Source organism: Armigeres subalbatus, chromosome 3 (assembly GCF_024139115.2).
Source record: "Armigeres subalbatus isolate Guangzhou_Male chromosome 3, GZ_Asu_2, whole genome shotgun sequence".
In the NCBI taxonomy this organism is placed as follows: Eukaryota; Metazoa; Arthropoda; class Insecta; order Diptera; family Culicidae; genus Armigeres; species Armigeres subalbatus.
The window spans coordinates 426,749,769-426,768,841 of NC_085141.1; the positions used below are offsets into that span (position 1 = coordinate 426,749,769).

The 19,073-nt window shown below is 43.1% G+C and overlaps 1 protein-coding gene across 3 annotated transcripts in view; it reads left to right on the forward strand.

The window, feature by feature from the left end:
- LOC134227443 (serine-enriched protein) overlaps positions 1–19,073 on the forward strand; it is a 38,852-nt gene that overhangs the window by 9,261 nt on the left and 10,518 nt on the right. For 2 of the 3 annotated variants that reach the window (XM_062708936.1, XM_062708937.1), the window contains 2 exons: positions 11,316–11,662; positions 12,250–12,288. In XM_062708936.1, coding sequence (XP_062564920.1) covers positions 11,333–11,662; positions 12,250–12,288 — 369 coding nt within the window. In that variant the 5' untranslated portion in view covers positions 11,316–11,332. The remainder of the gene's footprint in view (positions 1–11,315; positions 11,663–12,249; positions 12,289–19,073) is intronic. The other variant, XM_062708938.1, reaches the window with a different exon arrangement.

Consider the following 19,073-nt stretch of genomic DNA (forward strand, 5'->3'; position numbering starts at 1 on the left):
TTCCGAGCCTCTTGAAAGGAGGCTTCCGAGCCTCTTGAAAGGAGGCTTCCGGGCCTCTTGAAAGGAGGCTCTGAGCCTCTTGAAAGGAGGCTTCCAGAGCCTCTTGAAAGGAGGCTTCCTGAGCCTCTTGAAAGGAGGCCTGGAGCCTCTTGGAAAGGAGGCTTCCGAGCCTCTTGAAAGGAGGCTTGAGCCTCTTGAAAGGAGGCCTGAGCCTCTTGAAAGGAGGCTTCTGAGCCTCTTGAAAGGAGGCTTGAGCCTCTTGAAAGGAGGCTTCTGAGCCTCTTGAAAGGAGGCTTCTGAGCCTCTTGAAAGGAGGCTCTGAGCTCTTGAAAGGAGGCTTCCTGAGCCTCTTGAAAGGAGGCTTCCTGAGCCTCTTGAAAGGAGGCTTGAGCCTCTTGAAAGGAGGCCTGAGCCTCTTGAAAGGAGGCTTCTGAGCCTCTTGAAAGGAGGCTTCTGAGCCTCTTGAAAGGAGGCCTGAGCCTCTTGAAAGGAGGCTTCTGAGCCTCTTGAAAGGAGGCTTCTGAGCCTCTTGAAAGGAGGCTTCTGAGCCTCTTGAAAGGAGGCTTCTGAGCCTCTTGAAAGGAGGCTTGAGCCTCTTGAAAGGAGGCTTCTGAGCCTCTTGAAAGGAGGCTTCTGAGCCTCTTGAAAGGAGGCCTGAGCCTCTTGAAAGGAGGCTTCCTGAGCCTCTTGAAAGGAGGCTTCTGAGCCTCTTGAAAGGAGGCTTCTGAGCCTCTTGAAAGGAGGCCTGAGCCTCTGAAAGGAGGCTTCCGAGCCTCTTGAAAGGAGGCTTCTGAGCCTCTTGAAAGGAGGCTCTGAGGCCTCTTGAAAGGAGGCTTCTGAGCTCTTGAAAGGAGGCTTCCTGAGCCTCTTGAAAGGAGGCTCTGAGCCTCTTGAAAGGAGGCTTCTGAGCCTCTTGAAAGGAGGCTTCTGAGCCTCTTGAAAGGAGGCTTCTGAGCCTCTTGAAAGGAGGCTTCTGAGCCTCTTGAAAGGAGGCTTCTGAGCCTCTTGAAAGGAGGCTTCTGAGCCTCTTGAAAGGAGGCTTCCTGAGCCTCTTGAAAGGAGGCTTCTGAGCCTCTTGAAAGGAGGCTCTGAGCCTCTTGAAAGGAGGCTTCTGAGCCTCTTGAAAGGAGGCTTCCGAGCCTCTTGAAAGGAGGCTTCTGAGCCTCTTGAAAGGAGGCTGAGCCTCTTGAAAGGAGGCTTCCTGAGCCTCTTGAAAGGAGGCCTGAGCCTCTTGAAAGGAGGCTTCTGAGCCTCTTGAAAGGAGGCTTCTGAGGCCTCTTGAAAGGAGGCTTCGAGCCTCTTGAAAGGAGGCTTCCAGGCCTCTTGAAAGGAGGCTTCTGAGCCTCTTGAAAGGAGGCTTCTGAGCCTCTTGAAAGGAGGCTTCCAGGCCTCTTGAAAGGAGGCTTCCTGAGCCTCTTGAAAGGAGGCTCTGAGCCTCTTGAAAGGAGGCTTCCTGAGGCCTCTTGAAAGGAGGCTTCTGAGCCTCTTGAAAGGAGGCTTCTGAGCCTCTTGAAAGGAGGCTTGAGCCTCTTGAAAGGAGGCTTCCTGAGCCTCTTGAAAGGAGGCTTGAGCCTCTTGAAAGGAGGCTTCTGAGCCTCTTGAAAGGAGGCTTCCTGAGCCTCTTGAAAGGAGGCTTCTGAGCCTCTTGAAAGGAGGCTCTGAGCCTCTTGAAAGGAGGCTTCTGAGCCTCTTGAAAGGAGGCTTCTGAGCCTCTTGAAAGGAGGCTGGAGCCTCTTGAAAGGAGGCTTCTGAGCCTCTTGAAAGGAGGCTCTGAGCCTCTTGAAAGGAGGCTCTGAGCCTCTTGAAAGGAGGCTTCTGAGCCTCTTGAAAGGAGGCTTCTGAGCCTCTTGAAAGGAGGCCTGAGCCTCTTGAAAGGAGGCTTCTGAGCCTCTTGAAAGGAGGCTCTGAGCCTCTTGAAAGGAGGCTTCTGAGCCTCTTGAAAGGAGGCTTCTGAGCCTCTTGAAAGGAGGCTTCTGAGCCTCTTGAAAGGAGGCTGAGCCTCTTGAAAGGAGGCTTCTGAGCCTCTTGAAAGGAGGCTTCCTGAGCCTCTTGAAAGAGGCTTCCTGAGCTCTTGAAAAGAGGCTTCCTGAGCTCTTGAAAGGAGGCTTCTGAGCCTCTTGAAAGGAGGCCTGAGCCTCTTGAAAGGAGGCTCTGAGCCTCTTGAAAGGAGGCTTCTGAGCCTCTGAAAGGAGGCTTCTGAGCCTCTTGAAAGGAGGCTTCCTGAGCCTCTTGAAAGGAGGCTCTGAGCCTCTTGAAAGGAGGCTTCCGAGCCTCTTGAAAGGAGGCTTCTGAGCCTCTTGAAAGGAGGCTCTGAGCCTCTTGAAAGGAGGCTTCTGAGCCTCTTGAAAGGAGGCTTCTGAGCCTCTTGAAAGGAGGCTGGAGCCTCTTGAAAGGAGGCTTCCGAGCCTCTTGAAAGGAGGCTCTGAGCCTCTTGAAAGGAGGCTTGAGCTCTTGAAAGGAGGCTTGAGCCTCTTGAAAGGAGGCTTCTGAGCCTCTTGAAAGGAGGCTCTGAGCCTCTTGAAAGGAGGCTTCCGAGCCTCTTGAAGGAGGCTTCCGAGCCTCTTGAAGAGGCTTCCGAGCCTCTTGAAAGAGGCTTCCTGAGCCTCTTGAAAGGAGGCTTCTGAGCCTCTTGAAAGGAGGCTTCTGAGCCTCTTGAAAGGAGGCTTCTGAGCCTCTTGAAAGGAGGCTTGAGCCTCTTGAAAGGAGGCTTCTGAGCCTCTTGAAAGGAGGCTTGAGCCTCTTGAAAGGAGGCTTCTGAGCCTCTTGAAAGGAGGCTTCTGAGCCTCTTGAAAGGAGGCTTCCTGAGCCTCTTGAAAGGAGGCTTCCGAGCCTCTTGAAAGGAGGCTTGAGCCTCTTGAAAGGAGGCTTCTGAGCCTCTTGAAAGGAGGCTTCTGAGCCTCTTGAAAGGAGGCTTCTGAGCCTCTTGAAAGGAGGCTTCTGAGCCTCTTGAAAGGAGGCTTCCTGAGCCTCTTGAAAGGAGGCTTCTGAGCCTCTTGAAAGGAGGCTTCCGAGCCTCTTGAAAGGAGGCCTGAGCCTCTTGAAAGGAGGCTTCTGAGCCTCTTGAAAGGAGGCTTCTGAGCCTCTTGAAAGGAGGCTCTGAGCCTCTTGAAAGGAGGCTTGAGCCTCTTGAAAGGAGGCTTCTGAGCCTCTTGAAAGGAGGCTTCCGAGCCTCTTGAAAGAAGGCTTCCGAGCCTTTTGAAAGGAGGCTTCTGAACCTCTTGAAGGAGGCTCCCAAGCCTCTTGAAAGGAGGCTTCCGAGCCTCTTGAAAGGAGGCTTCCGAGGCTCTTGAAATGAGGTTTCCGAGCCTCTTGAAATGAGGCTTCCGAGCCTCTTGAAAGGAGGCTTCCGAGCCTCTTTAGAGGAGGCTTCCGAGCCTCTTGAAAGGAGGCTTCCGAGCCTCTTGGAAGGAGGCTTCCGAGCCTCTTGGAAGGAGGCTTCCGAGCCTCTTGAAAGGAGGCTCTGAGCCTCTTGAAAGGAGGCTTCGAGCCTCTTGAAAGGAGGCCCGAGCCTCTTGAAAGGAGGCTTCCGAGCCTCTTGAAAGGAGGCTTCTGAGCCTCTTGAAAGGAGGCTTCTGAGCCTCTTGGAAGGAGGCTTCCGAGCCTCTTGAAAGGAGGCTTCCGAGCCTCTTGAAAGGAGGCTTCGGAGCCTCTTGAAAGGAGGCTTCTGAGCCTCTTGAAAGGAGGCTTCTGAGCCTCTTGAAAGGAGGCTTCTGAGCCTCTTGAAAGAAGGCTTCCGAGCCTCTTGAAAGGAGGCTTCCGAGCCTCTTGAAAGGAGGCTTCCGAGCCTCTTGAAAGGAGGCTTCCGAGCCTCTTGAAAGGAGGCTTCCGAGCCTCTTAGAAGGAAGCTTTGGCTATCGCTTGGGCGACTGAACGCTTTCAAATGTACTTAACTGGTTTGGAATTCACGATACTAACGGATCACAAGCCCCTTGGCCCAGAGGTCAGCAAGCCGACAGCGGTAACGATGAATGAGATTATAAATTGCTCACAAGTGGATGTGGAAATACAAAACGTTCGGAAAGCTCTTCAAGACGACAAATGGGAAGGTGTTTTGAAGCGGTACGCAGCATTCAAAGGCGAGTTATGCTTCGCAAATGACGTTCTGCTACGAGGATCCAGAGCTGTTATTCTTCGGAAGCTACGGAAAACGGTTTTGCAGCTGGCCCACATCGGCCATCCAGGTCGAGAGAAGATGAAGCGAAGAACAAGGATTGCAGTGTGGTGGCCTGGAATAGATACTGACGAGGAACGTGCCTGTCGTGAGTGTTTTGAATGCCAACTGGTTGTACCACTCGAAAAGCCAGAGCCTCTACGCATCCGAGAGCTACCAGCGGCTCCTTGGGTTCACCTGGCAGGCGATTTTCTGGGACCCCTAGCGGATAATTCTTCTTTGTGCTAATAGATCTATACAGCCGATACATTCTAGCAGAACCTATGACTCGAACAACCTCGTGTGATGTGATCTGCTTTTTAAAGGATACTTTTACTAGGATGGGACTTCCACTAATATCGACTTTTGATAATGCTAGAAACTTCTCAAGCGAAAAGATGAAAGATTACTGCATCGACTACGGTATAAAGCTGACTCACACCACCCCGTACTACCCTAGTGCCAACGGTGAAGTCTAACGCCAAAACCGGTCGATCTTGAAGGGACTGAAAATAAGCAAGCAAAAGAACACGGACTGAATAATGGCACTTCAGGAATATTTATACATGTACACGGTGACACCACATTCTGTGACAGGGGGGCCACCGGCACAATTAATGTTTGGACGGAGATTTCGGGACCTGATTTCCCATTTTCAAATGGATGCCATCGACGACCAAGAGATGCGAGACCGAGATCGAACATTGAAGTACCAATCTAAAATATACTGAGACGAAAAAGTTCAAGCAAAGGAGTCATTGGTATCGATTGGAGACGAGGTGCTAATAAAGAACATGTTGCCGCAAAATAAACTCTCCACGAAGTTTTTGCCTATGCCAGTGAAGGTTATCAATCGACACGGCTTAACACTGGAAACATCGGACGGACAAACCTACAAACGCAACACATCACATGTGAAAACTTTGATACGCCAACAGTCTATCGTTGAGGATGATTCATTACCTGTTGCGACGTCATCGACGCCCATGGATCGAAAGGGCGTACAATCCGTCGAAAATCCTGAGCCTACCAGACCGAATCGCTTGAAAATGCGATCCAAGCGCTATGATGACTACAACCTTGATTGAATAAAAGTTCTTCAAAATATGATAAGAGAGATATGTTGCGATTCAAATTGTCTGGCAACACAGTCGTATGGACGAGACCAGAAATAAAAAGTTATGTTCGTGTGCACGCGTGTGTTTCTCTTGACTTCATTACACTCACCTAAAGCATTGTTTACGTTTTGGAAAAAGAATTTAGTTGAGAGAATTTATTTATTTTAAATATTAGTATATTTTAAGTATTAGCACGTCCTTGGTAAGGCTATTGGGGGAATCTAGAACGGAGTAACACAGTCAGTGTGGTAATATCTTACATGCAACTCAATTAGATGTTTTGATTTTCTTCATTTGTTTGCATGCTCCCTTTATTCAACCCAAGCAAAATGGCTTGTAATATAAACAGCAACCCATCTTTATCTTTCGTATGTTCGAAATCAGCAATCAATCCGCCCAAGTGGGCTGAAAAAACATCCACCTGATAGGGACAATGTGTCAACATTTTGTTCATTTCACTAGATACTTTCGCTGGTTTAAATGAAATATTGTGGACATTCATCGTTGTTTTTTGCTGTTTGGCGTCAATACCTAAAATAAGAGAGCTAGCTGGTGGAACAGTATTGGTTGAAAAGAGTTGCAATGTATGAAGATTTATAAGGATAAATGGGCTCAACCGTAGCATACTGGGCCAAGGTTTGAGCCATATACCCTATATAGCATTATAAACCTTTAATTTCAACACGTAAAGTTTATTCACATGAAGTTGGTGAATCTATGCACCATGCGTCTCCATATGCTCGTATGCTTAGGGTTCATTCACAAATGTCATAACACCAAAACTGTTAACTTTTAGCCCCCACCCACCCCCTCGTAACGTTTTTTGTACGGAAGGTTCCTAAAATTCGTAAGATGTGAAAGAGCCCTAATATGATGATGGGCGCGTTTGAAACTTTGAGCATAAAGCGTAATAAATCTTCAAAAGTAATAAAATTACAAACTTGTCTTCTTTATCAAAGTTTTTCAGGAGAAGTTTTGCTATAAGGCTTGCTGACGTTTAACCATCCTTCTCTTGCACTGGGCCTCTTGAAAGGAGGCTTAAGAACCTAATGAAAGGAGGCTTTTGAGCTTTTTGAAAGTAGGCTTCCGAGCCTCTTAAAAGGAAGCTTCCGGGCCTCTTGAAAGGAGGCTTCTGGGCCTCTTTAAAGGAGGCTTCTGGGCCTCTTGAAAGGAGGCTTCTGGATCTCTTGAAAGGAGGCTTAAGAATCTAATGAAAGGAGCCCGATTAGAAGAGCATAACAGAAACTGAACACAATTTTAACATATTCTGATATTTATAACTTATTTTGATACGATTTTGTTCTTAGTAGCCATTGTCTTTTAAATGTTGTAACAGGATTGTATCATAATATGATCTAAAAAATGCTAAATACCGAATTGCCCAACAGTAGGCAATTAAAATAGATGTAGCAGTCTCCCAGCCATGGGTAAAACAACGCTAATGTAATTTCAAAAGGTTGCCTAATTTGTAATGTTATTAGTTTCATGCTCTTGAAAAATATTCTTGTTCAGACAAAAACAAAAATTTCTGATTGTTGATCACAATCTGGAGATTTATCACGACCTGTAAAAATTTCCAACTGCACAGGAACAATATATTTTGTAACTGATTCTGTTATAAATTTCTAACAAAATATGTTATTTTTACGATTAAATTCTAACAAAATTTGATAGTTTTTTGTTTCCAGCAGTGTATTTTTTGATAGAAATTTAGATATTTTAACAACATCCTGCACCATGTTTGTATCAAATTTTGTTATAAAAATTTTGTATAACATCATAACATATGTTGATATAATTTTGATATGACCTTCTAGTCGGGCTTCGGGCCTAGGCTTCTGAGCTTTTTGAAAGTAGGCTTCCGAGCCCCTTGAAAAAGCTTCTGAGCTTCTTAAAAAACGATTCAGAGTCTCTTAAAAGGAGGCTTCCAAGGTAGATTGCATTGAAATTTTTAAAATTTGTTCATTCGACGTTTTTTGCTTTTGATCTGTTGTCCACAGTCCTTCATACACTGAGCGAGTTGTGGAGGGCAGGATTCAGAAGGCTTTTATCTACTTATCATCATGCATATTATGTACAAGACAATGTTTTGAAATTAAAAACATTACACTTTATCAATAAATTTTGATTGGAATTGTAATACATCCGCCATTATGCATTTTTATCCGAGGTACCCCCAAGGACCAGCGAAGGTACCCCCAGGGGTACATGTACCTCAGATTGAGAACCGCTGCTCTAGGGGAAAACTGTTCCATAGCACGCTTTTCCTTAGTAGATCTCAGTGGGGTGGAATGATGAATTATAGGTTGCGCTGCATTTTGCCTCGCTGTAGATGTTGTAAGACGCATTCTGGAAGATCTTGTAGGTATCCCTTCCGAAGGTAGCAGCAAATTCGGTTGCGATAATTGTCGGGCAGGTCATGACCAAACACACAGTTTTGAACAGCTGTAGTAGTGTCTCGAGATCTAGTCAGACGGCCGATTTGACACAGCGATGTAGACGATCTTTCAGAAGTGTTAATTTCAGAGAGAGAAAAAATGATTGCTTGCGTCTTCTTGGGATTCGGCATTAGGCTGTTAAGGAAGCCCAGCGTTCGATCGCAGCAAGGTCGATGTTGATGCTAGCAATCAGTTGGTCAACCTCCACTGCAGGTCCTGTGATGTAAATTTGGAAGTCATCAGCGTACAGATGTTATCTGCATTGTAGAATATTAGAGATACTTTCGATGTATAGCGAGAAAAGTAGTGCACTTAGGCAAGATACTTGTGGCGTACCATCAGTAATATGTTGTTCACCCGATTGGACATAACCAACTTTTACAACCTGTCTCCTGTGGTTCAAAAATGAGGAAAGGAAGTTGCATGCTGACAGCGATAGTCCAAATTAACTTTCGAACTTCTATCAGTGTGTTGGAAACGGAATTGCTGGCGTTGATTTTGGCCACGGGTGGCACTAGGCTCTATATCCACCGCCAGTTGGCTAGGCGGAATGGTAGGTTGCAGCAAACGGTGACCATTGGAGGAGAATCGATTAAGCCGATCAGCGTCAATGCAGTCATCATCTATGTTGTTGCTTTTAGAAGGATTGTGAACTCCTTTTCGCTTCAAATTGTTCCAAAGTAGTTTGGCTGGTGCCTTTCAGAGTAGTGTTTTTTTTTGCAACAAAGATGGGAGTTTTAACCTTGTCAATTTGTCGGATGTATTCGGTCCATTGAACATCTCCTCTTCGTCGAATTGGGTTGCGGGAGAAAAGCAAGTAGGTAGCAAGGCCTTGTTGTTTTCTAACTTTCATGAAGAACGAAAGAGAAATAAGGCGCAGCCTCATGCGGTTATTTACGAGCGTTATTTTTACAGATTTTCGTAAGTTTTTATAACTACATTACCGAGATTTTCAGCCTTAAACTGGTTCATCTCTTGTCCAATACACAAATCACAAGGATGCCGAATCAATGGTTCAGAACGGGGAAGAGCTGTTTGGCCGAATATTGTTCGACCGAAAGCCAATTGGCCGACAGTTGTTTGGCCGAGTATACAATTTGGCGAATAAGTCTTTTGGCCGAATAGGTCATTTGGCTTAATAGGACATTTCGGCCAAATGTCTAATTCGGCTAAATTTCCTGTTCGGCCAAATGTCCTATTCGGCCAATTGTCTTATTCGGCCAAATGTCCTATTGGGCCAAATGTCCTATTGGTCCAAATGTCCTACTCGGCAAAATGTCCTATGTCCGGCTGGATGAGCCGTTCGGACAAATGACTATCGGCTGGATGGTTTTCGGCCTGGTGGCATTCGGCCAAATGGCTTTCGGCCGGATAATACCAAAAATTAATGTGCAAATCACTTTAAGCATAACATGCTTGGGTATTTTAATGGTACCAAATGAATAATAATTTGTGATGCATTTGGTAATGTAATAATGTATGTTATGCCGGAAGTATTGTGCACAGGCTTGTAAAATATCATCTGCATGTCGTTTGACTAATTTGTTAATAACTTTCTTCAGAAGTAAAATTCACATCATAGTTTTAGATGTACTCATAACGCTTGAGTAGGGCTATATTTTTGCTCAAGGGTACATTGCTCTAAATATACCATCTAAGGCTGGAGAGTGAAAACTCTCCAAAATGTCACGTGTCATTTAACATAATGTCATTTGAATGACATTTTGCCTCCCAAGCCCCAGATTACATATTTACAGCAATGTCATGTTAGACGAAGTTGAAGGCACAATTAAGCGCTATTATTTCGTCATACATCAAGAATCAATAGCTAACTTCTGAAAAAAGTTATACAAACGAATGCAAATGACATTTTACTTCCAGAGGTGAGCCAGCCTAGGGCTGCAAGCCTCTTTAATAAAGAAATAAAAAAAATAAAAATTTTACACCACTGATTGTGCGTATTAATTTTTGATATTACTGCTTTGGTATTTACCTGGATAGTTCATAACAGAGTATGGTATCAATAAAAAAATTCGGTATTCCTCCGGAACGCACCGCCGTCTGTTTGGAACTGTAGTAGGTTGCGGAATTTCAAGTTAATATATTCACCGTGAAGTCCCAGTCCTATTTGGTGGACTGGACTGGATTTCAGTGATTTGGTGAGATTGTTTCGATTTGTTTGTACTCTGATTTCATTTTAAAAATTGCCGGTTTGATAAATCCGGAAGTTTTTTCATGAGTTCATTATCCAATTGATGTACGAACGGGGCTTATTGGAGGCACACATTATACACACACAGACACTCGCACACACATCACTGCCAAACACGAATAATTCAAGGCGGTTTTTGCACAGACTTACATACAGAAACCTACCAATTTTTCTTTACTGATGTGCGGCAGTATATAAATTGTTGTTGTTATTGCCACGATATTTGCCAAAAGCGCTCTCACCTTTTTGGAAAACATAAATAATGAAAGCAATTTTTACCATATGTTCATAGATTTCTATTACTCGAAAGAGTCTCAAACTATTGTTAGCAAGCTGTCGCTGCTTGAAATAATTTTAGGATTATGGATTATGTAAAATGTCATCGGGATATCGTTTGACTAATTTGTCTATAACTTTTTTTTCAGAAGCCTAATCTACTTCATATTTTTTACGAACTCATCATGCTTGAGTTGCTCCATATTTTTACTCTAAATGTACAATCAGAGGTTAGAGAGTCAAATCTCTCAAAAATGTCACGTGTCATTTGACATAATGTCATTTAAATGACATTTTTCCTCCCACGCCTCAGATTACTTATGCAAGAGCCCCGCACAATGAATACGTTTGCGTACGTTTTGCTCTTTAGAGCAATGCCTTGTTAGTCATACCTCATGAATTGAAAGTTTTACAACTCTGATTAGTACTTTCAGCCCAAAAATATAATACATTATCTTTTATCGACTAATTATCGTTGTTTGCTCAAATCTTTATAAATGATTTCGAGATCGAGATTTCGGAACAAAGCAAAGTTTTCGCTTTCGCTTGATAGTCATAGAAACTACCAGCACTGGTTCTCATATTGTTCGTCTAATGAGTTGATTGGCACCGCTGTAGCGGTATGGAAAATGTTATCACAAGTCTGATCATTGTGGAAGGCTGGGCAGCATTTCATAATATGATCATTCGTAACGTATGTACAAAATGTTGGAAAAATACATTTCTTGTTGATAAAATGTCTGGAAGACACCATTACGAATAAAAATAATAAAAATTTAAAATGGTAAAAACACAATTTTAGCCACCGTGCCTTAATGTAATTTCAAGGAACTAATTTGAGCAAATTTGAGGTAAAATAAAAGCAAAACATCACTTCAAATTTCAGAAAATGGGGCATGTTTCCTATGAAATGGATGCTAATTTGTTCTGTAAATATTATAAGAAAGATACGTGAGAAATTCGAGGTCTGTGGAAAAGCAAAACCTCAGATGTGAATAGTTTATACGTCTTGTGCTGTGTACAAATATTAGCATTAAATCCAATTTATTTTTTATAACGAATAAATACTAAACATCTGTTTTGTTATTCTTATTAAATTATTTTCCTTTTATCCTTCACAGCAATAGAAATAACAGCTATGCCTGAAGTGTTGCCACTTTCTGGCATGGCTGATGCCGAGCCGGACCTGTCGACGTTCGAGAACAAGTCAGGTCTGGCAGAGGACATGAAGTTCCTCGCCTCTATGCCGGAACTTTGCGACGTCACGTTCCTGGTCGGTGAAACCCGGGAACCGGTTTGCGCGGTGAAAGCGGTCCTGGCGGCACGGTCCCGTGTGTTCCAGAAGATGCTCTACCAGGCGCCGTCCCCCCAGCGGAAGAAGGAACCACCTCCGAGGGAGAACAAATTGCGGCTCTTTTTGAAGCGATCGTCGGAACCGTTGCTGAACCTCCAGAATGCCGCCCAGCAGGTAAGCTTTGCTTTTCGTACTGTAGAGATTTGCTAAAATTATGCTCAGTATAGGCAAGAGTTTTGATAGTTGATCTTACTTAGTGCTAAAATTAAGTTATAACGCAGTAAAGTACTTATGTTCAAAGTCGAGCTTCAGGGAGTTAATGATAGTTGGTTATTTCTCTTGCCTTGTGATCATTTGGACTAGCGAACATCAATTTTTCAAATTTAATTGATGCGGAATACTTAAACGCTTATTTATAGGAATTATTTTATACCAGTAATCTTTAATTATTAATAGCATCCTCTTGTAAATATTGATGCCAAGAATTACCTAAAGATATCCTAATATTTAAATAATTCTGCAAAACATACACAAAAACCTGTACATACAAAAAACCATCAAATGCTGCGTATCTAAGTGTTGTACGTGTGTTTTGTTGCTGAACGAACAAAAAATCATTCATTCCTCTTTTTTCGTTTCCCCGTTTTTTCCATGCCTTTTTGTTGGTGCAACGACTATCTGTTGTTCATGCAAATAAACCATTATTCTAACAAAAACTTAAATAACATCCGTCGCCATTGCCATAAATAAAATAAATCTAGCGAAGTGGCTTCAACCAGCAGCTGGCGCCAATCGCCGAGGTAATCAATCCCTAGAGAAGAAAAATCTGTAAAAATAATCCCACCCCTAATAGATAGTGCTTTGTGAATGCTTCGATGTTCATGATCCTATTGGAGAATGTATCTGGTTTGAGTTTTATTGATTTTTTATTATTTTTCTACCATTTTGTACATTTTTATCAAACAAAACTTTTATCATAAAGAATAGTATACCATTTATTTAGCAGCGATGATGTTTAGGTTTTATCCATTGAAACAAACTTAACTTTTTTACACGAGTAATTATAAGTTCATACATAGTGCAAAATGTCATAATGTTCACGGCATTAATCTGATTCGTATACTTTCAATAAGAATCCAATTAAGCCTTAGGAAAAGTGAAATTTTCTCTGCTTGTTAGCTCCGTGCTGCTCAAGAAATTTCAGTAGCGGAATCATTCCTTGACCATCCCATGTCATTTCGATTTGCACAGTAATACTTGAAGTACGTACTACCCTTCAATCTGAATGATCCGATTGGAAATACCACTATTGCGTTTTGAAAGACAAGTGCCTTGTGGTTCACTTGATCCACGAGTTAGTACTATCTCATTTGATACACTTGATGATGCTCAAGAGGCGGAATAAATGGGATAGTATTAACTCGAAAGAAGGAACTCCGACATCGTCCTAAGACAAGTATACATTATATAGGGTCTCTAACCTCATTTCCGCCCTAACATGGGTACGACTGCATTATTTAATTGATATTTATGATAGGAAGCAACAACTCAATTTTTTGGGCCGTGCAATACTGCATTGGGATTCACTTCTGCTTAAAAAATAGCTATTCTTGCTTGTAGTGAGACCGTGACGTAGGTAAGTATGAGACCTCAGTTAGAGTGCAGCGAATACATGTCGGACGAAATCTAAAATTTTCACTTTTCTTAAGGACAAGCCTCCGAGAATCCCGAACACTAATTTCACTCGTGTGTTCGAGGGCACCCCACTCGATACGCAAGCAACGACGCAGCAAATCTGCAATAATAAAAATGACAGTTGTGCATCGCTTTTGTATTGAATAGGGTGCCCTTGAGAACGCGAAGGATATTAGTTTTGGATTGCGTGAGGATTGTCCTTCAGACGAGTTAGTATTGCACTGACAGAAAAAGTTGTTGAAATTTTCACAAAAAGTAAATGCACGGTAATGCACAGAAGGACAAACTTTTCGGAATCCAATGTTCCACCTCGTGTTTTCAAAGGCACTATAAGTAACGAGCAGTAACTAAAGTAACGAGCAGTTGTCATGTTTTAATTCTACGCTTGCTGCGACGCAGCAAAGCAAAAATAAAAAGGTGACAGTCATTCGTTGCTTCTTGGTTAAGATTGGTGCCTCTGAAAATGCGAGGCAACATTTATTTGGATTCTGGACTGTTTCACCATAAAGGGAATGTCAAATAGAGCTGTGCGCCGGCCGCCGAAGATTTCTAAGCGTTACTGCACGAAATCCGCTATACTGATGGTTCCGTTTCTGGTCGGGCATTGCCTTTGACGTCTTGGGCTCGGACAGCTTGACCCGTCGTTGCAGCATATTATCGGCAGAAGCTGCTGCCGCCTTCGTCCTTTTCTGCACATATTCTGCTAACGCTGTTCCCCAGGATAAACATCCTAATTTATTTATTTATTATCAGACTAAGGCCGGGGTGGCCTGTGCTGCACATAAAAGACTTCTCCATTCAGCTCGGTGCATGGCTGCACTTCGCCAATCACGCAGTCTGCGGAGGGTCCGCAAATCGTCCTCCACCTTGCCCGCTGTGCACCTCGCCTTCTTGTTCCTGTCGGATCGTTGTCGAGAATCATTTTCACCGGATTACTGTCCGACATTCTGGCTACGTGCCCGGCCCACCGCAGTCTTCCGATTTTTGCGGTGTGAACGATGGATGGTTCTCCCAACAGCTGATGCAACTCCTGGTTCATTCGCCTCCTGCACGTACCGTCCGCCATCTGCACCCCACCATAGATGGTACGCAACACTTTCCTTTCAAAAATTCCCAGTGCGCGTTGGTCCTCCACGAGCATCGTCCAGGTCTCGTGTCCGTAGAGAACTACCGGTCTTATAAGCGTTTTGTAGATAGTCAGTTTGGTACGGCGGCGAACTCTATTCGATCGGAGCGTCTTGCGGAGTCCAAAGTACGTACGATTTCCAGCCACTATGCGCCTACGAATTTCTCTGCTGGTATCGTTATCGGCGGTCACCAGTGAGCCCAAGTACAAGAATTCTTCAACCACCTCGATTTCGTCACCACCGATAGAAACTCGTGGTGGGTGGCTTACATTGACCTCTCTTGAGCCTCTTCCTATCATGTACTTCGTCTTCGACGTGTTGATGACTAGTCCAATCCGTTTAGCTTCGCTTTTCAGTCTGATGTAGGCTTCCTCCATCCTCTCAAAGTTACGTGCCATGATATCAATGTCGTCGGCGTAACCAAATAACTGGACGGACTTCGTGAAAATCGTACCACTCGTATCAATCCCTGCCCTTCGTATTACTCCCTCCAAAGCGATGTTGAATAGCAGACACGAAAGACCATCACTTTGCCGTAACCCTCTACGCGTTTCGAAGGGACTCGAGAATGCGCCTGAAACTCGAACTACGCACATCACCCGATCCATCGTCGCCTTGATCAACCGTATCAGTTTATCAGGAAATCCGTTTTCGTGCATTAGCTGCCATAGCTGGTCCCGATCGATTGTATCATATGCGGTTTTGAAGTCGATAAATAGATGATGTGTGGGCACGTTGTATTCGCGGCATTTCTGCAATACCTGACGTATGGCGAACACCTGGTCTGTGGTAGAGCGTTCACCCATAAATCCCGCCTGGTACTGCCCCACGAACTCTCTTGCAATTTGTGTTAGTCGGCGGCATAACATTTGGGAGAGTACCTTGTAGGCGGCGTTCAGCAATGTGATTGCGCGGTAGTTGCTACAATCCAGCTTATCGCCCTTTTTGTAGATGGGACACACGACACCTTCCATCCACTCCTGCGGCAGAACCTCATCCTCCCAAACCTTGGTAATCACCCAGTGCAGCGCTCTAGCCAGTGCTTCACCACCGTGTTTAAACAGCTCTCCTGGTAGTTGGTCAACTCCAGGGGCTTTATTGTTTTTCAGCCGGCCGATCTCCTCCTGGATTTCCTGGAGATTCGGAGCCGGAAGTCGCATGTCCTGCGCGCGTGCTCCTAGGTTCCATACCGCCACCGTTGTCTGCCATATTGCCATTCAGGTGCTCTTCGTAGTGCTGCCACCACCTTTGGATCAACATCCTAAACATCAACATCATGAACATCCTGAACACCCCTTGATCAGGGAATTTATTCAAGTATGGCACCACGTTCTCCTAGATTTCCGTCCACTACGAAATCATGAAGAATATCGGTATCGGAAATCAAGGTCTACGCTATACCAACTCCGTCCCCCTGGCCTACGTAATAAATGCTATAAAAAATGTCGTCAGTCAGGACTTTAGGGTTTCAAGGAAAAGCATGAGCCGTGGACAGGCGGCCACGGAATGACTGATCGTCGATGAACATCATTTGAAATGCCCAAGTCGTCCAAGGATACATCAGTTGGGTCGAGTGACAATGATAAACTTTCTTTGTTATGACTGTAAAAATAGAAAACTTAATAAAAAGTTAGCTCCCCTAGAATCGTTCATTAGTTACGCCAATGATCTCTAGGATCCAGACTGGGAACACAAGGGTTCCCTCTCTCAAAAGCTCAGAGGAATTCCTCCTTCAGAAATTTGGAAGATTTTTTTCCGAGGATCCTGGGGAATCGTTCGCTCAGGCCAGATATTCTGAACTAATTCTCTTTAGAAAACTCTGAGGGATTTATCCCAGGGACGGGAAGATTGCCATTTCATTTTACCATTCATCTAGCCAGGAGGCCCCCTTAGCGGGGAAGCGTCATTTGGCCGAATGCCATTAGATCGAAAGTTGTTTGGCCGAATATACCATTTGGTCGAACAGACCATTAGGCCGAAAGTCATTTGGTCGAATGGGTCATTTGGCCGAAAAGGTCATTAGGCCGTTTAGTAAGCTTGAGACTTCGATCAAAACAAGAATAAAGATGTGGTTCGATTCGTGGTTGGTAAACTAATATTCTTTATTATCAATCTTATCGAATGTCAGTCTCATCGAGCTAGTTTATTTGTGGACGCAGTAGCGCCCGTGGCAAGTGCAACACACTACGATGTGTACAGTTAATCAAGTTAAGCTCTTCTTTGACTATTTGCGCAATATGTAAGAAACATTGCAGAGTGGTAGGCATTTCTAGATCTTCGCATGGCATTTGCTAAAAAAATCCAGGACGGGTTGAAAGATCGTTAAAATTGCTGAAAGTTCTTTACTTATTTTTGCTTTCAGCTCATACCAATGATGACCAAAGAACCAAAAAAAAAGAAAGAAAGAAAGGAAACAGTTGGTCGTTGGCTGAGATAGACGTAGAGCCACAAAAATAATATGAAAAGCAATGAAAAAAACCGATGGTTGACGTTTTTTTGAATTTGTTGTTCGATCGATGTTCTTGGGACTGGAACATGACAGAGAATTGAAAATTCAACAAAGTGTTCTTTTTTTAACCAAATAGAATCATGGAAAAAAGTAGAGTTGAGCGGAATTGTAGTAGTAGCGGATTGTGTTAAAATAATAATCGAAGATACGAAATGGAACCATAAATTATTTTAATAAGATTTGAATTGCTAAATCGAAGCAATCGGCGTTCGAATAGTAGGCGCCCATTAGCACACGAATATGAGCTCGATTGACAGAACGAAACAAAGAAAGAGACGATACTAATCCGAATATTAGGTACATCGCCTATGTATCACTACAACCAACCGGCGGTTGTAAGATTTTCTAACAATATATCCTTAGGGCATCCGTCGAATATCTTAATTATCATGGGCTTTGTACTCACAAGTATGTTCTGACAGAACGAGTAGCTCTAGAGCTACTAGAGGATATTCGCTCGGCCTCGACAATGAGAAATATATAGAAAGCTACAAAGTAGGAGAAAGGAATGGATCTGGAATTAGACCCACGACCTCCTGCGTATGAGGCAGAAGCAGTAGTCATAGGACTACCAAGCTTGTTACGAAAAAGTGAAATCAGAATTGCGTACATAATGTAAAACCAATTTAATTAAAATTTCGCAGAATAAAAATTAAAATTTTGTTTCGTTTCGAAATATTTCGAATTAAATGAATCTGGATTTCGTATCGTTTCAAAGTCTCGAAAGTAAATCTATATTTCGTTTCGATTCGATCCGAATCAACATAGATATTTCAAATTTCGTTTTGTTTCGTTTCGTTAGGAAAAAGTGTGTTATCGCATACCCCTAATTATTGAATTGCATATTTACTATAATTCGTTCATTATCGTCTTTAAAATTATTATTCTCTAGCAAGCTATTTGTTTCGGGAATTTTATATAGTTTGTTTAGAAGTCAGTTACAATGGGTGCGCAATACATTAGACCAACTTTGGATGGTGGCGGAGGTGGATTATGAGTTACGTTTACGGAAACAAACAGTGGATCGTAGAGAAAGTTTAGAGGACAAAACAAGATTACTTAGAAGATTATTTTTTAAAGATAAGAAGCAAAGAATCGTTTACGAAGGCTTATACAAGTATTTGGGTGAAATTAGGAGTGTCGCTGGGACGGTGGAAGAGTTAGTAGATAATGTGAGGAAGAAATTTGATCCGGTGTTGTTATCGAGACTGCGACACTATTTAATCCGCGTAGCTTCTGCCTCAGTAGAGGACGAAGATAAGGTTTTGGTAAAGAAAGAAGCCTGTGAGCAGATTGAAAAGGTATTTATCGAGTTAGGGCAGCCAGTTCGCGAAGAAAGAAGATAATAAGGATAATCTAGGTGCAGAAAGGAAGGATTCAGATAATAGTACGTGGAGAAATCCAGATCCAAACTCAGTGATCAACGCAATAGACAAAACAGAAGGTGGGGAAAATGCGAAAGATAATGGAGCGAAAGGAGAAGAAGAGAATAAAGATCCAAAATACCGTCCAATTTAGCAAGACACCCCGGAGATCGAGTAAAGCTTCCTATGAATCTTTAAATTTGGAGAATTTGAAATTAGAATGTTCGTTAGAGAATTGCAAATGCGGAAATTGTGAAGGTACAGGGGCGTTGAAGCAGTTTTCCAAAGGCGTCGGTGATCAGTAGCATACTTTTACAGATCAAGAAAGTAACAGAGAGGATAGAGAGGAAAAGTATGAAAGAGAAAGTAAAAATTACGGTGATTATCCAGGTCAGAAGGACGCGAATAAAAGTCGGTTGAGAAACAACAATTTTGAAGAGGAAGAGAATAAAATACAACTAGGGTAAAACGACCTATTATGGAGGAGTTATGCACCATGTCAAAACAAAATTCATTTCAAAAATTCTTTAAAAATTACCTGTTGGTCTTTTTCCACATTGCAGTAGTCGAGTAGGTTGCTGGTTAACTATAGATTCGTAGATATTACGTCAATTGGGCTAAACTTCTGTTGTTTTGTTTTTATCACAATAAAAATAAACTACCGCAATAATAGGACACAGTTGCCTATCGTTGCGACATTTTTTCAAGGTCAGTCCTATTGTTGCGGTATTGCATGCACCACAACAATAGGACCTTAGCACTACCGCAATAATAGGCTCAAAGGATTCAAATTTTTAGTGAAAAATGTCGATTTTTCATAATTTTGAACGGAATTTTGTCAAACAAAAGCTGCTCTAGTCGTTAATTCGATTAGTTTCAGCGTATCCACA